At 41.4% G+C, this 18,392-nt stretch overlaps 1 protein-coding gene across 1 annotated transcript in view; it reads left to right on the forward strand.

Moving 5' to 3' along the window:
• COLEC12 (collectin subfamily member 12) overlaps positions 1-13,299 on the forward strand; it is a 103,082-nt gene extending 89,783 nt beyond the window's left edge. Inside the window, exons 5-10 of the mRNA XM_069779123.1 lie at positions 1,041-2,087; positions 3,515-4,003; positions 4,448-4,584; positions 5,368-5,477; positions 7,170-7,315; positions 8,519-13,299. Of these exons, the coding sequence (XP_069635224.1) occupies positions 1,041-2,087; positions 3,515-4,003; positions 4,448-4,584; positions 5,368-5,477; positions 7,170-7,315; positions 8,519-8,538 (1,949 nt within the window). The 3' untranslated portion in view covers positions 8,539-13,299. The remainder of the gene's footprint in view (positions 1-1,040; positions 2,088-3,514; positions 4,004-4,447; positions 4,585-5,367; positions 5,478-7,169; positions 7,316-8,518) is intronic.
• Positions 13,300-18,392: the final 5,093 nt, after the last annotated feature.

Raw genomic sequence — 18,392 nt, forward strand, 5'->3', positions numbered from 1 at the left:
AAGAAAGCTTCATACACAGCTGTATTCACTGTAGTTTATGAAAACCATCCTGCTCTCTCTTGGAGTCATCTGAAATGATGGACTTCAGACTGCATAGTTCATAAATATAGCTACACTTAATGAGGACAAAAATATATGGACTGCATGTAGGAGAGGGAAGTGACTGAGGTCAAGAAAGGGAACTTTCCCTGAAAGTGAGTGTTGACTGCTTATTTCCTTGGGTTTTATGTCCTGGCTGATAAGCTGTGGAGCCTCAAAAGCTTAATCATACACAGACAAGCTTCCAGAAGTATTTTGTAGGGCAGTGTAAGCAGCAGCAGAGATGTTCCTCAAAGATTAAAGGTTTTGCCTTCCTCAAACTCAGAACATAAGGAAACAATAACAGCAAAATAAATGTCATTAAAAGCAATAGTAAAATATTAGAGAGAAAAACAGGAATACATCATATCCTGTCATATCTGGAGTAGCCTGCTGGCAAAGCTTTTGTCTGTAACCTAGATTGTTTTAAAATAGGTATTAGAACTTTTTTAAAACTAAACCCAAGATTTTAAAAAATGGAACTATATGTACTAAATCACAATGAAGATACTCCACCTGCCAGGAAAAGGAGGAAGAAAATATCAGCAGCTAAAATTTACTTCTAAGCTTTCAGTGAAATCCAGTTGTAACTTCAAAACATATTGATATCTCTTTAATATTTGAAATTCTGTTTATCATTCAGTTTTCATTCAGAATACAGCACTACTTGACTGAGTATACTTATAACTTTCTAATGGTAGTTTTTCCCATATATAATGACAGAATCACCATTTTGTTCTCCTCAGCAAGACACAAGGTCTTCATTGATTATTCTTTGATTTTTTCTCTGTCTAGTGGCAGACCTTTGCTTAGTGGTTTCTCTTTTCTGGAAAAGATAGCACAGAAGTTCTATTGAAAGAATATTTTGACAACCTGACTATACTTAAAATACACTATGCTTTTTTATAGTGTGTTTTAAAAAACTTATCCTAAAGCCTTTCAATTTTTTTCCTGTACAATAGATGACCAAGCTGGACAAAAAGCCATGAATACTAACACTGAACTGTCTAGCTTCAGATCTGACATTCTGGTTCTTCGTCAGCAGCTTCATGACATTGCAGAGAAAACTACCAGAAACAAAGATACACTGGAGAAGCTGCAGGAGTCTGGAAATGTATTAAATGATAGACAGAGCCAAATGAGAAGTGCCTTAGATAGTAACTCTTTCATGATCATCAGTGTCAATAAGACTCTTCAGGCATATACCGGCTATATCAACAATCTTCAACAAGACACAAGTAATATCCAAACAAACTTGCAAAACCAAGTGCATTCTCATAATGTGGTCGTCATGAACCTGAACAACTTAAACCTGACACAAATACAGCAAAGAAATCTTATCAGTGTCCTGCAGAAGTCAATGGAAGATACAAGCTTGGCTATTCTAAGAATCAAGAATGACTTTCAAAATCTGCAGCAGGTTGTCCTTCAAGCCCGGAAGGACACTGACTGGCTTAAGGAGAAAGTACAAAATTTACAGACTTTGGCCGCCAACAACTCAGCATTGGCAAAAGCTAACAATGATACACTTGAAGACATGAACAATCAGCTCAGCTCCTTCAGTGGGCAAATGGAGAACATCACCACAATTGCCCAAGCCAACGAACAAAATCTAAAGGATCTCCAGGAACAGCATAAAGAATATGAAAACAGAACTTCTGACAAATTCAATCAGCTAGAAGAGAGGTTCCAGGTCTTCGAAACTGATATAGTCAATATCATTAGCAACATCAGCTACACTGCTCATCACCTACGGACACTGACTAGCAATCTCAATGAGGTCAGGACAACTTGTACAGACTCCTTAAGTAAACATTCAGATGAGCTGATTTTTATGAACAGCACACTAGCCAATATTCGCTTAGACTCTGCATCTCTCAAGATGCAACAGGATTTGATGAGGTCAAGGTTAGATGTTGAAGTTGCCAATTTGTCGGTAATCATGGAAGAAATGAAGCTGGTAGATTCCAAACATGGCCAACTCATCAAGAACTTCACTATCCTACAAGGTATGCAGCTTCCCTAATGATGCCTATAATCGTCTATGCTAAATTCCTGCTTGCATTAATACTTTAGTTCTGTGGAAGTTAGTGCATGCTGGTACAGAGTCCTGGGGTTTTCCATTATCTAATCCTAAACTTTGGAAATGTAAAAGTAGCTGGGATTTTCCTTACTAATTATCCTGTGCATTCCTTACATAGCTAGAATGGGGATGTTACGAAAGAAGGTTCTGACTTAGCAAAGTTTTATTCTGTCTGACTGACTGGATCAGCTTTTGATTTAGTTTCTAAAATAAGCTAGTGAAGGTGTGGAACCTCAAGAAACCAATCCCTGCTAAGGAGGAAATGGCTAAGAAATATACGTTGGACTATTCCCAGAAAGGTCCACCCTTACTGAAAAACAAGTTGCTATTTCACTTTAAGCCAGTTGTTAGACTGCCAGAAAACATCCTACTTCACTTAGTTTTTAATCCTGGGATATTTTATTTTCTCCAGAAATAAATAGCATCAAGTTTAGGAGGTTTCTTCCAGCCAAATATTATCCCAAATGAAAAGAACATTCATATTTCCAACCTGATGTGAACCAGTCAGGCCTAAAACTCTAATCACAAATATAAATCCATTGCTCCAAATAAACTAAGGCTGAATTAGAGCCAAGATTACATGTCAGTAACCTTAACCTTCCTCATTTCAACCAGGCCTAAATGACTCCATCTTAGGAATTTATCTCTGGAAGAGTGGAAATGATGTAGATTGACGGGGGGGGGGGGGTATTGACAAGGCATTTGCTCATCCATGATGAGAATCCAAAATTATTTTGTTTATTGCTGTCACAATATTGCCATTTCTTATCATGGGTATTGTTCTCTTTCTTGTTAATAGCCAGCTAGTTAGCAACTACTACTTCCAGTCTTTCCCACAGTTGGCCTATTGCTCACTATCCATCGTTTTGTCTCTTTTTGACAACCCATTATTGACAGAGCAGCAAACAGGGTCATTGCAGGAGAAAGAATCCAGTAGTTTAAGAGCAGAGAGATGGGGATGGAAGGAAAAGGGAGCGTAGCAGAGTGAAGGAACGGGAGCATCAACACACAGGACCACGTGCATCGACAGCACGGAATGTGTCTTGCAGGGACTGGCACCTCGGCTGGTCACCTGGGGCATGGTGTCACTGTCCAGTTCACAGGATGAGGTGCACCAGATTATTTTCTTCTGTATCCTGTATTTCATGGAGGTTAAGGAAAGAGCAATGGTATGTAGCACCTGAGAAGCAGACGTACTTTTACAAGCACTGCTAGAAGTAGCTGCTAGCCCATTTTTCACAGTGCTGAATATCCAGTGTTGCTGGCCTGAGATAAGTTAAACAAGGACCTCATGTGGGCTTTTTGTTTTGTTTTCTGTCCATATCCCCATTTCACATGCTTACATTGTTTCAGGCCCTCCTGGTCCAAGGGGACCTAAAGGTGACAGAGGCCCTCCAGGTCCTCTTGGCCCCGCTGGCCTAAAAGGACAAAAAGGAGAGAAAGGAGAGCCTGGACCACCAGGACCTGCAGGTGAGAGGGGACCACCTGGGCCAACTGGGCCACCAGGAGAAAAAGGAGGGAAAGGTTCAAGAGGATCGCCTGGCTCCAAAGGTCAGAGAGGTTCTCCTGGCAAGACAGGTCTGCCTGGACCAAGCGGAGACCCGGGGCCACCAGGTCCACAAGGCAAAGATGGTCCACCTGGGCCACAAGGCCCACCAGGATTTCAAGGCCTGCAAGGAACTGTGGGAGAGCCAGGGGTACCAGGACCTCGAGGACTTCCTGGGCTACCTGGAGTCCCTGGGCTGCCTGGTCCAAAGGGCCCACCTGGCCCACCAGGCCCGCCAGGTCCAGGGGTGCCGATGGCACTACAAAGTGAACCGACATCAGTGCCCGAGGCTAATGGTAAGCTATCAACATACCGCATACATCTTTGAATGAGATACAAATATATGTAGTGGAGGGTGCTCACCACTTAGTTACTGGTTCACATAACCTCTGCTACCTTAGACTAAATGTCTGGGATTTATCACAAAGAGCTCTGTTAAGTGAAGCCATACCTGTTGGTCTTCCTTCTGATGACCTGAAACTGATTGAAGTTAATTTTTACAGCTAAAGAAAAGGCAGCAGTAGTATGAGTAATAAATAATCCCCTTGATCACACGGTTTAGCCTTGATTTCACAGAGTCAGTATCCTAATAAGTAAATTCCTTAACTGTATGTAAGTGCTTTAGGTGGCAACATGCTGTAGATGGGTATGGGATCCTCCACTTACTGGCCCTGTGCAGAAATTTACCTGGCCTGTTGAGTTAACAGTAACTGGCTTAACACAAAAAATTCACATCACAGGTTGTTCTCCTCACTGGAAGAACTATACAGAAAAGTGCTACTACTTTTCAATTGAAAGAGAAATTTTTGAAGAGGCAAAGTTATTCTGTGAAGAGAAGGCATCACGCTTGGTTATCATAAACAACAAAGAGGAGCAGGTAATTACCTTCTCTTTCTGTTTTTCAAGGAGAGAATTTGAGGTTATTTAACATGTGGAAGCCACAAGGCAAGTGCGAAGCTAAGAGCATCATGAATTCATGTAATAAGTAGACACAGTGATTGACTCCAGTTAGCATTTTGTCCACCCTCTGCCTGCTCAGCAGCTTCTCCATGTGCAGAAGGGCAGTGTGAGCAGAGCTGGTGCTGACCCTGAGGGTGGTGGGCATAGAGCAGCCAGAAAGGCTGGCGAGAATTGTAGGAGTTTTGAACCTTTAAAGATGGAGTCCATTATGCCTTGCATATTATCCAAAATGTATTTTTTGCAGTGGTGAATATAAATTAATTTTAAATTTTCTGATTTAATACATGCAGCCTAAGACTACTGTGATCCCCAGAATATTTTTAATCTAACTATAAATCTAGTTATACTTTTACTACTGTTCAACACAATTATTTGGTGGCTAGATAGCAGTGGGGATGTCAAGATACAACTGCTTCTTCTTTAGGGTTTTTTTCAATTTGTATCTATAAGATGTTGGCTGTGACTTTATGTCAACCTAATTTTCATGCCTAGCTCTCTCTACTTCACATGCAAACACTGCGATGGATTCTAGTGTGGGCAAGGAGTCGCAAGGCCAACTCCTGAAACATATCTTCAGCTTAGAAAAATTTCTTTGACCCTTCCTATTCTGATAACAAAGATGCTCATGAAACCAGAGTATCTTACTGGCTCCGAAGATGGTTGTGTTTGTTTGTTATAGACTTAGACCTTTCTTCCACAGCAATGGATAAAAAGGCAGATTTTGGGGAAAGGCAGCTTCTGGATTGGACTAACAGATTCAGAGAAGGAAAATGAATGGAGATGGCTGGATGGATCCTTACCAGTTTACACGTACGTAAATAAAAAACAATGGTGTTTATTTTCTGCAGATGCTACCACTCTTGCTGACACTTCTAAAAGCAGCATCTAGAAATTATCCAATGGATCCAGAGGGTTGTAGGTGCCAATGAAATAATTTGTTACTGAGGGTGCTGTTGAACTGTTTTTTTCTCTCTCTTCTCCATGCACAAGGCTTTCTTTCCTTGCCAGGAAGAAAACTGAATGTTGAATGAAAGAATCACATAACTACACAGGGCAGTGTTTCTTGCCAAAACATTTCCTCCTGACTTTTATTATAAAGTTGAGATGGAAAGCACAGACAGTTTTGCTGTCTTGGTTTGAATTTTCCATATTTGCATTACAACTGGCTATAAATAGAGTGCTCGTTCCGATAAAAAATGACCAGCCTTTAGATAAAGCCCAAACCCAAGTGGAAAGCGTTAAATGTAAGGAAAATGTATGAAATGAGGGTGTCTACGCTTTGGCCAGCTGAGAACTGAATTGGCAGCTCTCCAGGAATCCTAGAGCTACACCTAATTTGTCCTAAATGGAACAGATGTCAACCACCCAAATTTTTAATACTGAGCAGTGGACTAAAGAGTTTATAGAGCTGAACATGCTGTGCTCCAGGAAAACAGGCTACAGTCAGTCAGATGTTACGAAATGATTAGCTGTGATCTCATTGGTGTTCATTTTGATGAGAAACATGGAAAAAGTCAGATGCATTTCAAATGAGCCGTAATATTTTTCCCTTTTTCTCCCTCCCTGTTTTCATCTTTCTTTCTCTTTATGGCAGCACTGAGACTGATTCCCACTTCAGCTGCTGCTTTCAATAGATTTCCACTACACTGTGATTTTAGGTGCCCTGTTGTAACCTCAGAGCAATCAGTTACTGATTTTCAAAATATTTCATCACTTCAGGAAAGCTGTGTGTCCTCCCAGGTGCCTGGTCAGACTCTCTGTGTCAGGCAGCATGTTTTTTAGCCGGGCATGGACCGTATCAGCCAGCAATCACAAGCTCTCTTCAACAACCTGTTTCTTGAGGAAAATGGAGCTTTTAAGTCCTGAGGTTGGAAGCGTTTCTTACTTGTTAAACAAAAACAGGGTGAGGAAACACTTGCTGCAAGCTTTTTACATGCTGTGTTAAGTTTCACCATCGAAGCTAATGATCTCAAAAGATAAGTGTATATATGCTTTGTACATTCCTTATAAGTCCAAAAATTCACTTCCCATCCAAGCATGGGTCCATAAAACACATAAATCTTTTCTTTTCCTCCCAAAGGTCTGCCTCTGTGCAGTCAGAGCATGATGGCAGGGTGCTGCCATCTTGGAAGCACCTGTGAGCCTGCCAGCTCTTCTCAGTCCCATCTGCTGGCAGGAATGCAGTGCACAGGGTTTGCAGGCTTGGAGCAATGCACATGGAGCATGGAGCACTCCCACTGTATGTGCATGTATATTCAGAAACAAAAATAAAGTTCATTGGTCTAATTTTAGGTCTCTGAGTTTTGGCAGCCTGAGGCTGAATAGATTCCCTTCTCTGTAATACATCTGTTTTCCATTTTCAGCAAGAGTCATGTATTGTTTGTTTCAGTGTGTATTTCCTGTTCAGAACAGATCTCGTGATGTTTTTGTTAATTTCTTGCGGTGAAAAACTGTCATGTGTGCTGTGTTGTGCAATCATATCTTTTGCTTTTTTGTTGAAAGAAACTGGAAAATCGGGCAACCTGATAACTGGAGCCACGGGCATGAGCCAGGGGAAGATTGCGCGGGGTTGATCTATGCTGGGCTCTGGAATGACTTCTACTGTGAAGATGTTAACAATTTCATTTGTGAAAAAGACATGGACAAAGGTAAGCAAGGTGCTTGGTTTGTTTATTTCACCCTACCCGTAGTCAATTTTCCACAGCTAGAGGGCAGAAAAAGATCCAGGGTAGATGTTATGGCAGTGTATTGTTGAGGAAGAGAGGGAATCACACGTGGAGCACTTCTACTCAGATCCAGCCCAACGTGCACTTTTGTAATACTCTGTGTGATGCAGATGCTGGATTTATTGCACTCGGAAAGAGCAGCCTCCAAGCTGGCTGTAGCCATGGCGTGCTCCTCATCTTGACCATCTCCTACATGCCTAAAATTTCAGGCATGATTTGGCATGTGCTGCAGACCCTAGCCACACTGGAAGCTGTTTTTATAGACTCAATGGCCACACAAGGGGGAAAGCTGGTCTCAGGATAGCTCAGGGACAAGCCTTCAAAAACCAAAAAGACTCTGTTTTGAGAGTTTGTGCAACACGAGGCACTTGGTGACTGCTAAGGGGGTCTTAAAATTCCCACTGCTGCCAGGAGATGTCCTATAGGGCTGAGAGGCTGGGTCCACAGGCCATGAGGAACTCATCTGTTGCAGTTGGAGTGAAGGACTCGAAAACTGCCAGTCTGACCCAGCGGTCACCCAGGTGTTTGCCACAGGGCATCTCTTTCTGGTTAAACAGGCATTTCTGCAATGGCAGAGGGTAGGTGGTTCTCATGGCTGCTTAGAGCCTGGCCCTATCATCACAGAGTTAGGTGGTATTTGTGTTCATGGTGGGGCTCTGCCTAAAACATTATCTCCTCCATACAACGTGTTTAAACATTGCTTTGCCAAGTGTGCCTGGGTGCTCCAGTTGCAAACCTGTAGGCTGAATTTCAGTGAAGGCAGATGGAAATGTCAGCTAGAGCCAAAATTACATCCCATCCACAGAAATGCACCCATAAAACAAAACAAAACAAAGTGCTGAACAAGCTTTGTGTATGTATAACTCTGGATGTCCAGAGCGAAGAACCATGTGTAAGTAACAATGTAATTTGCCCTCGTTTTCCTACATATGTTTGTTATTTTAGGAAAACTTCATAGTTTACAAATTTTTATCCTCCAGGACTTCCAGGGTCTGAATGAGTCCACTTAAATTTTTTGCATACTTTCATCTCTAAGTTTTCTTTTTGGAAATGCATTTAATCTTCACAGGCTTTTTACATGATTTTTTTTTTCTCTTTGTTTTTCTTTTTTCTCTCATACTGTAGGGCAAATATTTGGAGTGTAATAGGCTGTGACTTTACAGATACCTACATATTATGGAAGTTTACTTAAAGACAAAGAAAATCCTGGGAGAGAGCAACATTGCCTACCAAAATTGGGGGGAAAAAAAAACCAAAACAAAAAACACAAAAGCAAGCACTGAAAACTGGTTTAAATGCATAAAGGAATTCAGCATCAACTCTTCTCCAGCATCCTGCAATTATTTGAGGCCTTTCAACCCACAGCATCAGGAAATACCGTTGGACTAATTCTGTTATCGATTTTCTTCCCAACCAGTAACCACATACATAAGCAACTTGTGTCTTCTGAGAAAAGACATTCTTTCAATCTGAGTAAGACTGTTGGTCACTCATATAGAAAAACATATAAAGCAACTGTGTAAACAGTATGTTTCATTTGCTAAAATCCCAAATGTAGGAAAATTATACAGATACACAAATATATAGATTTTATATAAATATATATATATAGTCCAACTCTTATCAATAATATGGAATATACTTTTAAGAGCTTTTAAACTTTGTATTTTTGTACAAAATATTTGCTTTTTACAATTGTTCTCTTTTTTACTGACTTTTTTTACAAATATAGTGCACAGGGGCCAAAGAGAACAATAAAGGTACTAATAATTCATTAAGGTTTGCTGTCAGGCCTAGCTCAGCTATAGAGAAATAATTTTCCAGTTAGAAATATTTGTACTTTCCCAGATGATTTGTTCTGGTTAAATAACTCTAAAGCAGATTTTAGATAGTGTTTTCCTTATTATATGCAGTCTAGTCTGTGTGTGTAACAAATTAAGTTGACTAAGGACTAGATACTGATTGTAGCTCTGATCACAGCCAGTGTTCCATTGGGGTACTATGCAAAGACCATGTTAATAAAAGTGTTTCCTTCCTTCCTGCCTGCCTACCCGCCTGCCTTCCTTCTTGCCTGCCTGCCTTTTCTGCCTTCTTTCCTGTCTGCCTGGCTTCCAGCCTGCCTACCTTCCTTCTTTCCATCCTGCCTGCTTTCCTGCCTTCCTGCCTGCCATCCTGCCTTCCTGCCTTCCTTCTACTCATGAGAAAATGGCACAGAAGTAAATCACCAACTTCTAAGAATGATTTTGAAATGTTTTCATTTCTTCTCCTTTCTTGTGAGGAATTCTACCCCAGTACGTGCTACCCATATTGCAAGTGAAGCCCAGATGGAGGATTTTATGAAAACAGAAACAAAGGAGCTGCACACACTGAAATATGTTTCTTTTTAAGACAGATTTCAAAATTTGGTAAGAAAAACATGCCATACTCAGAAAAGTCTAATCAACTTGCACTTTTCCAAAGTGCTTTGTAAATCGATCTCTCTGTTTTCTTGGACCTGCTTCTTCTTTCCCAAACAAACTAGAAAATAAAATATGCTGCAAAACAGAAAGCAGTGTGGCTAATGAGATGATATCATCACCCAGCCAGTTTCCTGCGAGGTCCCATGAGCCGTTGTCTAGGTAGCAGTGCTGCTTATCAAGAATTTAAAAAAATTAGCAACCATTTAAAGTTCATTAGCAGAAACCCTGGTTTTGGTTCCCAGTTCTTACACTCTTTGCACGGCCACACGCTATACCACGAAGGAAGTTGTTTTGGCTTCTTGGGAAGGAGAGTTGTTTTTCCATTGCCTCCTGACCTGACGTTTACCTTGGCTGAATGCAGATAAGTTTGTTGAAATACTCCAGCTCTGTTGGAAAGAGACAAGATTTTGTACTTCAGATTTTCAAATATTGCTTCTAAGACCAACCAATTAAAGACTGCTGCTTTCCTCCATCTCACACTCCCTCCAGTGTTCATTTGGGGGTGAGGGGGGGGATGTCTTTTTAATTTTAGCTATAATTTTCCTAAAGAAAATACACAAAGTGTTACATTTGGGAATCTGTCCTGTGGTACCTATTAGATACGAGACAGGAACAACATGAGAATTGCATATGTTTAATAAAAAGTGAAAGGTCTGTGTATTACAGCTGCAGAAACCCTGTGTCACCATCTTGGAGGCAGGGCTTTTCTTCAGACAGTCTGGATCTCCTGAGACTTTTCTTTGGGCTTTTTCATCAGGTTTTGAATACAAGATGATTCTGCCATACACCCTGTCATACACCCAACCTAGGAGTTGTGTGTAGATACACGCTGTAGGGTTTACATATATATTTACACAGTGTCTGTGGAGATAATGTTAAACTGCTATTTTTGGATAACATGGTACAAAACTATTACTCTGCATGCCCAGAAAGCCTCACAAACCCTGGTGAGCGGAGCTTTGCAGAGCCACACTGAATTGGAAGCACTGCTAGCTTTGTTTTAGCTTACTTAGGTGAAATAAGCCCATTCTGAGCATCTGCCACATTAAATCATGTTCTTCCTGCTTTTTACTGATGTGATAAGACTTCTATTGACAAAAGAAGTTAATGAGAAACCTCTGTGTAAGCCCCAGCTGTACTGTTTCCTTGCCCCAATTTCATCCTTCTCTTCCTTCAGCAATAGTAGTGGTGGTATATATCGAGATGAGATGAACCAAGAGTCACCTAGTATCCTCCAGTCCTTCTAAAGAGGTTTTCTGCGCAGTGGTGATCAACAGCTATAGTTGCACTTATGCATGCATAAGGTTACAGAAATGGCTGTTTATCAGTGATAGCTGCTTAGTTCGTTGAAAACTAGCACAGCAGCTATGCTAAACTATGGGCAGTTGGGTGGCCTTAGCATGGAAATAACCACTGAACTAGGACAGTTTAAGGATGCAACATGTTTATGAATTAAATACTTATTTCAAAGCAAATTTCAATGCTGGGTTGTAATTATCTATAATAATGCTTTAATTATCCACCTTTAACTGAGAAACGAAGCGTGCCTGGGCTCAAGCTCTCTGTTCACACATTTGAAGCAAAGAGTGTAGCTGTTAGGCAAAACGGGCTGGAGAGGGATGCTGCAGTTGCATGCCTGGCATGTTCATCCTTAAAATCTGGCCTGAGCAGCCAGGTGGGCTGAGACAGACCATCCTTCTTACCCAGTATTCCTGCAGGAGGGAAACGGAGGTATCAAATGGCAACAGAGATTGAAATCACTGGGAGAACCCGGGGAGTATTAACACAGCTCAGGAACCTGTCAGAAAGGAGAGATTGGCAGAGGTGCAAGCAGGACACCAGAAAGGGCCAAGAAATTGTCATGAAAGTCAGAGCTGCCACATGGGGTCTGGAAAACTTCCCCATTACATCTGCTTTCTGTACGGTTCGAGCAATAACACAGGTTGTATGGAAAGTTTTAAGTGATAGGAAATGATTTTGTCCCAGCTCGAGTTTTGGCTTTCCTTATTATGCACAAATACTGTAACTTGGCACACTGAGTACACATTTCCATCATCCTTTTTCTTGTTTTATATCAAACTAAATGCAAGTTCATATACCCTGGCAAGCACTACGACTGTTGCAAGAAGGGGAGGGGAAGGCAGAGAGGATGCAAAGTCCCTGTGATTTACGTCCAGTGCTGGATTTCTTAATGTCATTTCTGACTCGTTTCATTAATTTCTTTAGAAACACCTCCAGCTGATTAGAGCTTATAAATCTCAAACTCTCATCCCCTTTGATGTGTGTAAATAATACCTACAAATGTTCCAGTAAAGGAAGCACTAATAAGCAGAGACATGGAAGTGAATGTTGTTTACTGTGTACGTGCTTGTGTAACCAAGAGACATGTGGAGATGAGAAACCTGAAGACAGAAGCATTCATAGGTATTAAAAATCAAACTGATGAAAATTATTTCTATTAAAGCCTTCCTTCTCACTTACATCGTCCTAGTTCTAAGTGTGACTGTGGCTATTTTATACCTTCATTGCAGTTTTAGTGCATTGTTCTTGCAGCACCTAGGTGCTAGAAACTTGGTTTTAAAGATTTGTGCTGAATAAGACCTTTAAGGTTTTAAGAAGCAAGAATTCCCTCTTGCAGTTCACTGTCCTAGCAGAAGCATGCAAAGCACCTCAGATGGGCCTTTAAGTGAAGGACGTCTTGACTCGAGTAGAGCAGAATCAGTCCCTAGATGAGCCATTATTGCATCTAGCTTAAATTGGCTGTTTATAATGCCTAATTTGATCTTGCTATTTCTCTCTCTCTCAGATGGCTGACCTCCTCTTTTAATTTTCTGTTCCTGGCAAGTAGCTCCTCTGTTTTTAGCAAGTAGCAGGAACTGGTCTCTGATCACTGGCAAGGCGAGAGGCTGGTTGGAGGGCGGCTGCTGGCTGTCAGAGGAAACCGCTCCACAGCGAGTAGGAGAAAGGTGGCCGAGTTGATTCACGTGTGAGAAAACAAAACCACTTTTCCCCAGTGCAGCTTCCTTGGTTAAAAGCACAGCGGCTCATGCAGGTGTAGCATCCAAAGGGAACAAAATGTCTGCAGCCCCAGCCTGCAGACTTGCTTTGCCTTTCTTCCCCCCGCTTCTGTGGGTCTCTCTGTGTGCCCCAGAGGTGTTTGCTCCTCCATGAACACCCTGCTGCCCCCAGAGCAGGCTCTGTGCTGCCACGTGTGGGTGTCGGGACTTACACCAGTGAAGGACTGGCAGTGGGACAGCTGCCCATGCCTGGCACTCCCACCCACTGGGAGTAGTATCTATAGATGGGAAAGCATGGTGCCTTACGGACAAAACCCTTGTTCCCCAGAAACCAGGCCTTACTAAAACCAGAGCCTATTTGTTCATTCACTACCTCCACCTCACTTTTTCCATGCTGTTTAGTGAAAAGAAAAAAGAAAAAAAAATTGGCTACAAAAATTTTGAAAGTTCTTATGTGTTTTCTTTCTTAGGGTGGAATACATTTGTTTTTTCTTTCCATCTGGCTCAGAGATGAAAAAAACATTCTATGATTTCTTTTTCAAAATAAACTCAGTGTAACACTCCAAATTCTATGTAGAGATTTTTTTTTTTTATACCAGAACAATAAAAGCAATCACTAGGCAAATAGTGCTCTTTTTAGAGATGATCTTGCATGCCCTGAGGATTTTCTTACCCAAAGGGCTTCCCAGAGGCATGTAAGTATTGCCAGCCCCATTTTGTGACTGGAGGAAAAAGGAGATTTTCAAGAATATGATTCATTTTGATGTCTCAGTTTTAGGGATTTTGTTTTCGTATGTTGGGGAGGTGATCTTTAGAGGTGACTTTTTCCAATGAAACCAATATTGGCACAGAGCAAATTAGTTTTCATACACCTCAGTGAAAGGAGTGGACTTTTCACCGCTAAATTAAACAGAATGGTGTCTCTCCCACATCACCATGCATATGGGAGGCAGCCATTTCTGCTGCTGTTTTGGAGAGCAGAGCTCAGTGTGATCACAACAGAGCAACATCAGCCCTGCAGAGAGCAATGTCTTGTGTAAGAATTAATGATTGACACTAAATTACCAAGAGACCCCTTGATCAGAGGGAAGAAGGTTAAAGGACTGCTGAGACTATTGACTCCTCTGCAGCCCAACTTCAGTAAATCTTCCAAAAAAACGTACCAAGTTCTACTTTAAAAATAATTAGGGGGCTTTTTGCCCCTTTAATCATTTTGGCTGCTCTTCGAAAACTTTATTAGAAACCTTCTTTTAATAACCAATGTGAATGCAATTATGTCCAGTTTGGACACATTTGTTCTCTTTCCAGTGCCATCCTTTAGCTAAAATAGCATCTCTCCTGGGACCGTCAAGCAATTGTAGTGGTCAGTGTGGAGCCATTCATCTTGAGACACAGTAAGGGATGGTTGGGAACAAACACACGCCTCTGACCAGCTGGGGAGTCCTGATGACAGAGCCTGGCTCTGGTCCCACCGTCCAGTCCCACAAGGGATTATCTGAGGACACGCTGGGCTTCTTGATGAATGGTGGAAGTTTCCATATTCTTTTCTTGTTAGTACTGCTAGAGGACAGGGAGTAACAAAACAGGTGTAGAGGATGGCTTCCTGCTGAATTAGAGTAGGTTACAAGTGCTTTATAAGGTAATGCCATGTTTTATAAGGCATTTGAAAAATTAGTCTGTAGGTCTGGGCTTAAGCACACTTATTCTGGTCTTACACTAGAGCAGAATCTAAGTGCAGGTCAGACTTAGGCCCTTGATCTTCAAGAGATTAAAATCTCTGATTCAGAGATTAGCATGTGACTTCTCCTTTTTCTGATCTATATGTCCTGCCAAAGCACAAATCCACGGCTCAGGCATCAGAGTGGTTCCAGGCTCTGAGAATTGCTTCCAAACTCCCTGCATTCTCAGTCATGCTCTTGCCAGCCTTGCCAGAGGTCCTGTTGGTAGAAGCTGAAATTCTGAAATGTGACTTTGGAAGAAGTTTGTTTGGGAATCCCTCTCATTCAGAATTCTGGGCATATTGCAAAGATGACATTTCCTTAATTCCAGCTCTACTACCCGCATTCATATAAAACAGATGATGAATTATTTTTCTGAATGGCAACAATGTATTTTTGTCCACTTTTTTTTAATGTCAAAATAAAAGCCTGGAAGTGGAAATCAGACAAAACATCCCTTGGCATTGCAGTATCCCACTGTAGCAGGCAAATAGTGTTCCTGGATTAATGCCCATGAGAACAGCATGAACTGATATTTGAACAGCAGACAGCTTAGTGCTATCTGCTTGTGGAAGCAAACTTAACTGCAGGTACAGCCTTGTCACTGGTCCATCTTCTGACAGGCAGGGGCAACCCTGCATGCCTGCAGTGTTTCAAAGAGACCGTGGGAGATAAGAGATGAAAAAAAGTAAAGAGAGAAGAGTTGAGAATGGAAAGGGAACAGAGAAAAACAGAAAGAGAAAGGGACAGATAGGGAAGAGAAGAGAGATAGATGGAGAAAGATTGAGGAGGAAAATGAACCCTGATGTTCTTATCGTGGTTTCTAGTAAGATCAACCACAGAGGAGCTCTCTTCTCAGAAACAGTATAACATGGCACTGTCATGGTTCTTATAATTCCCATTCTTGGTTGTGAAAAGAATACATCCTTGTCTTTCAAGAGAAGCATGTCATTCAGTTGGTGCCTGAAGTCATGTACTACTTTACCAGCACAAACAAAAATTCCTGGTGGCTCCAGGTCTCCAGGGAGCTGGGTTGGGGCTTTTGTTTTGGTGGTTGGTTGTTTTTTCCTACATGTCCTTTTCCTCCTACACAAGTTTTGAAACACTGAATATTTTCTAGTTTTCCAGCTGTATTAGAAGTACAGAGCTCGACTTTGGAAGAAAGATTAAAGCAAGAACATACAGCAGGTCTCCATGCAACAAAACAATGTCTGCAGTGGGAAATAGGTCCACAACGGTATTTGGACTCGTAACTCCTATTTCCATACTAAACTCTCATTGGTACCTGCATTTGAACAGGTGCACTTTATGAACAAACATGCATCTTTAATAATTGTAATAAACAGCAGCAGAAAGTACAGATGTTGAAAAAGGAATTATTGAAACAAAAGTGAGGTAGTTTGGTGTTAAAAAACAGAGACAATTGTAGAATTTGAACACCAGATACAGTTCAATTTCAAATACCCAAGTGCTTGAATTGGTTTTAGAGGTGGCATTTTTAAATGAGTGACCACTGGCTTTCCCCAATTTTTAACTTTAAGGGGCAAAACTTGGAGCCTCCAGGGGACTCTCAACAGTCACCAGCTGGTGATTTCAAGCAAAAAGCTAATTTCAAAGGCAGGTTGGATCTCTACATCCCATTTTATCCAGATTAGCCATGTTAGGAGTGGGAAGGTGGTCAAAAAGTCCAGGTCATGACTCTTCACTAGCTGAAATAAACTCTCTACTTCTGTGTTTTGCAATGTCAGATAAGCAAGAACACTTTTTAAACATAGTTTGACTAAAGTATTACTGGGAGCACTTTATTTATTTAGCAGACATCACCCCAAGGTCTCCCAGTCTGCATCCATCTCCTGGCATTTTACATATGAGAAAAGTCTAAAAATAAAATAAAACAAAACAAGAAAAAACACAGGCAGAACATCTGTTGTTCTATCCAGACAAAGCTTTGAATGAAAGCCATTATGATGGAGCAGACTCTGCAATTGAAAATCCATTTACATTTTCAAGTCTAATTCCAACTGTAAATCTTAGGTTATATAGATGACAGATTAAAAGACTCTGGCCCCAATACACTTCTCCCTGGCAAGAGAAAAACCATCTGCACAGCATCATTCATGGTTGCTTCAACTCTGTAGGTACACATTTTTAAATGACATGGTGGTATATTTTTTCATTTCCCTTCCCTTCTTTTTCACATGCAGCAAAATCACGCGCATGGCATTTTCCCCAACTCTGTGGTAGTTGGCATGCTGGCTAAGGAGACCGATGTGTGTTTTGATTTGCTCTTTTCCCTCAATTTGAGGGGCTACTGCACCATTTCCTTTGTAATCAAACTAGCCAGAGTAAAAACCCTGTACGAATATATGGCTGTGAAACAAGGCAAAAAAGCCAGGAATATTGCTTTCTTTCCGAGCACAGAGAGAGAGAGAAAAAGAGCATACACCATGTAACAGGCTGTGCAAACCCATCTGAAGCTGACTCCCACAGCACTCTGACCATGCTGTGGGCCCCATGCTCCTCATGCCATGGGTAGGGGATGAGGGATGACAGTCCTTCCACATGGGGAGCCAAGAGCAAGCTTCCCAGAGCCCAGGCAAGCTTTGCTTTGACAGTTTAACTGCTGGCTGAGAAGTGCATGGCTCTTGCACCATAGCTGTTGGGGAGACCTCCCCCAGCATGGCTGACACTGCAGCCAGAGGTGTTTCCATGCCCAGAGACCCCAGAGAGCACTGGGTCAGCTATTTCCCAATGCACATGCAGCAGCTTGCCAGGTTCAGCCCTAATTTTTGAACATGTTAAAAGGAAGATGAAGAAACTAGGTGAAGGATGTGAAGTTCTGCTGCAAAAAAAAAAATGCAGAACAGGTTAATTCTTTGATCATTAGCCAAAACATGTGACAAGTAGAACTTAAGGAAAATATATTATTTGTCATTATTTATTGTCGGTGTGATCAGAACTGTACAAACACTGGAAAGGAGTACACACCATGCGCTTCTCCTCCACATGAGATGACACATCCAAGAGGTCACAAAGTGTAATGTGGGAGGGCAGAATCAGACCCATTGCTTCTGTTCAAAAGTAATTGCTGCCTGAGAAAACAAACCCAGAGAGCAAGGGATTTATTCAGGCACTTACTTACTCATAGGTGCTTAGTGCTCAGGGCCATCTTCTCCTGCAGCCAAGGGTATGGTCTCAGGCTGTGTCATATATGCCACCCTTGTGTGAACATCTCAGCTAGCCCACAGCATCCAGCACCTGTGATTAGGTGACATCAGAGAGGGCTCTGCAAACACGCCACTAATGCCATGCAGCATGACAGACAACCTTGGCCTGGTTTAGTTTGGTTCATATAATAATAAGAGTATAATGGCATAAATAGATTAAATTCTAGAGCATGAAGAGTGTGCACTTGAAAAAATATTAATTAAAACATCAGCTAAAGGATTTTCAAGTTGGCTTCTATTCCTGCAATTAATATAGCAGGCCAAATTACATCATTTACATGCCAACCAAAGAGGTAAGAAAAAAATTTAAATAATGAAGAGCACTGTGATGAGTGTAACGCTTAACTTCAGCTCTTGAATTTAATGGAGAAGCAGTTGTTTTTAGTAGTGCTCATACTGTGATTGTGAGTGACTCCGAGTGTCACCATGCAGCAGTATAGGAAAATGACAGTGGTAAAATGTGCTCCAGACTCTTAAAAGGTGCTATGGGGTGAGCAGGGAAAGCTCCATTCTTCCTTTAGGGAAGAAGAAAAAAGGGGGGATTTAGAATTATATTAATTTTACTAGCAAATTGAGAG

Source organism: Haliaeetus albicilla, chromosome 3 (genome assembly GCF_947461875.1).
Source record: "Haliaeetus albicilla chromosome 3, bHalAlb1.1, whole genome shotgun sequence".
Taxonomy (NCBI): domain Eukaryota; kingdom Metazoa; phylum Chordata; class Aves; order Accipitriformes; family Accipitridae; genus Haliaeetus; species Haliaeetus albicilla.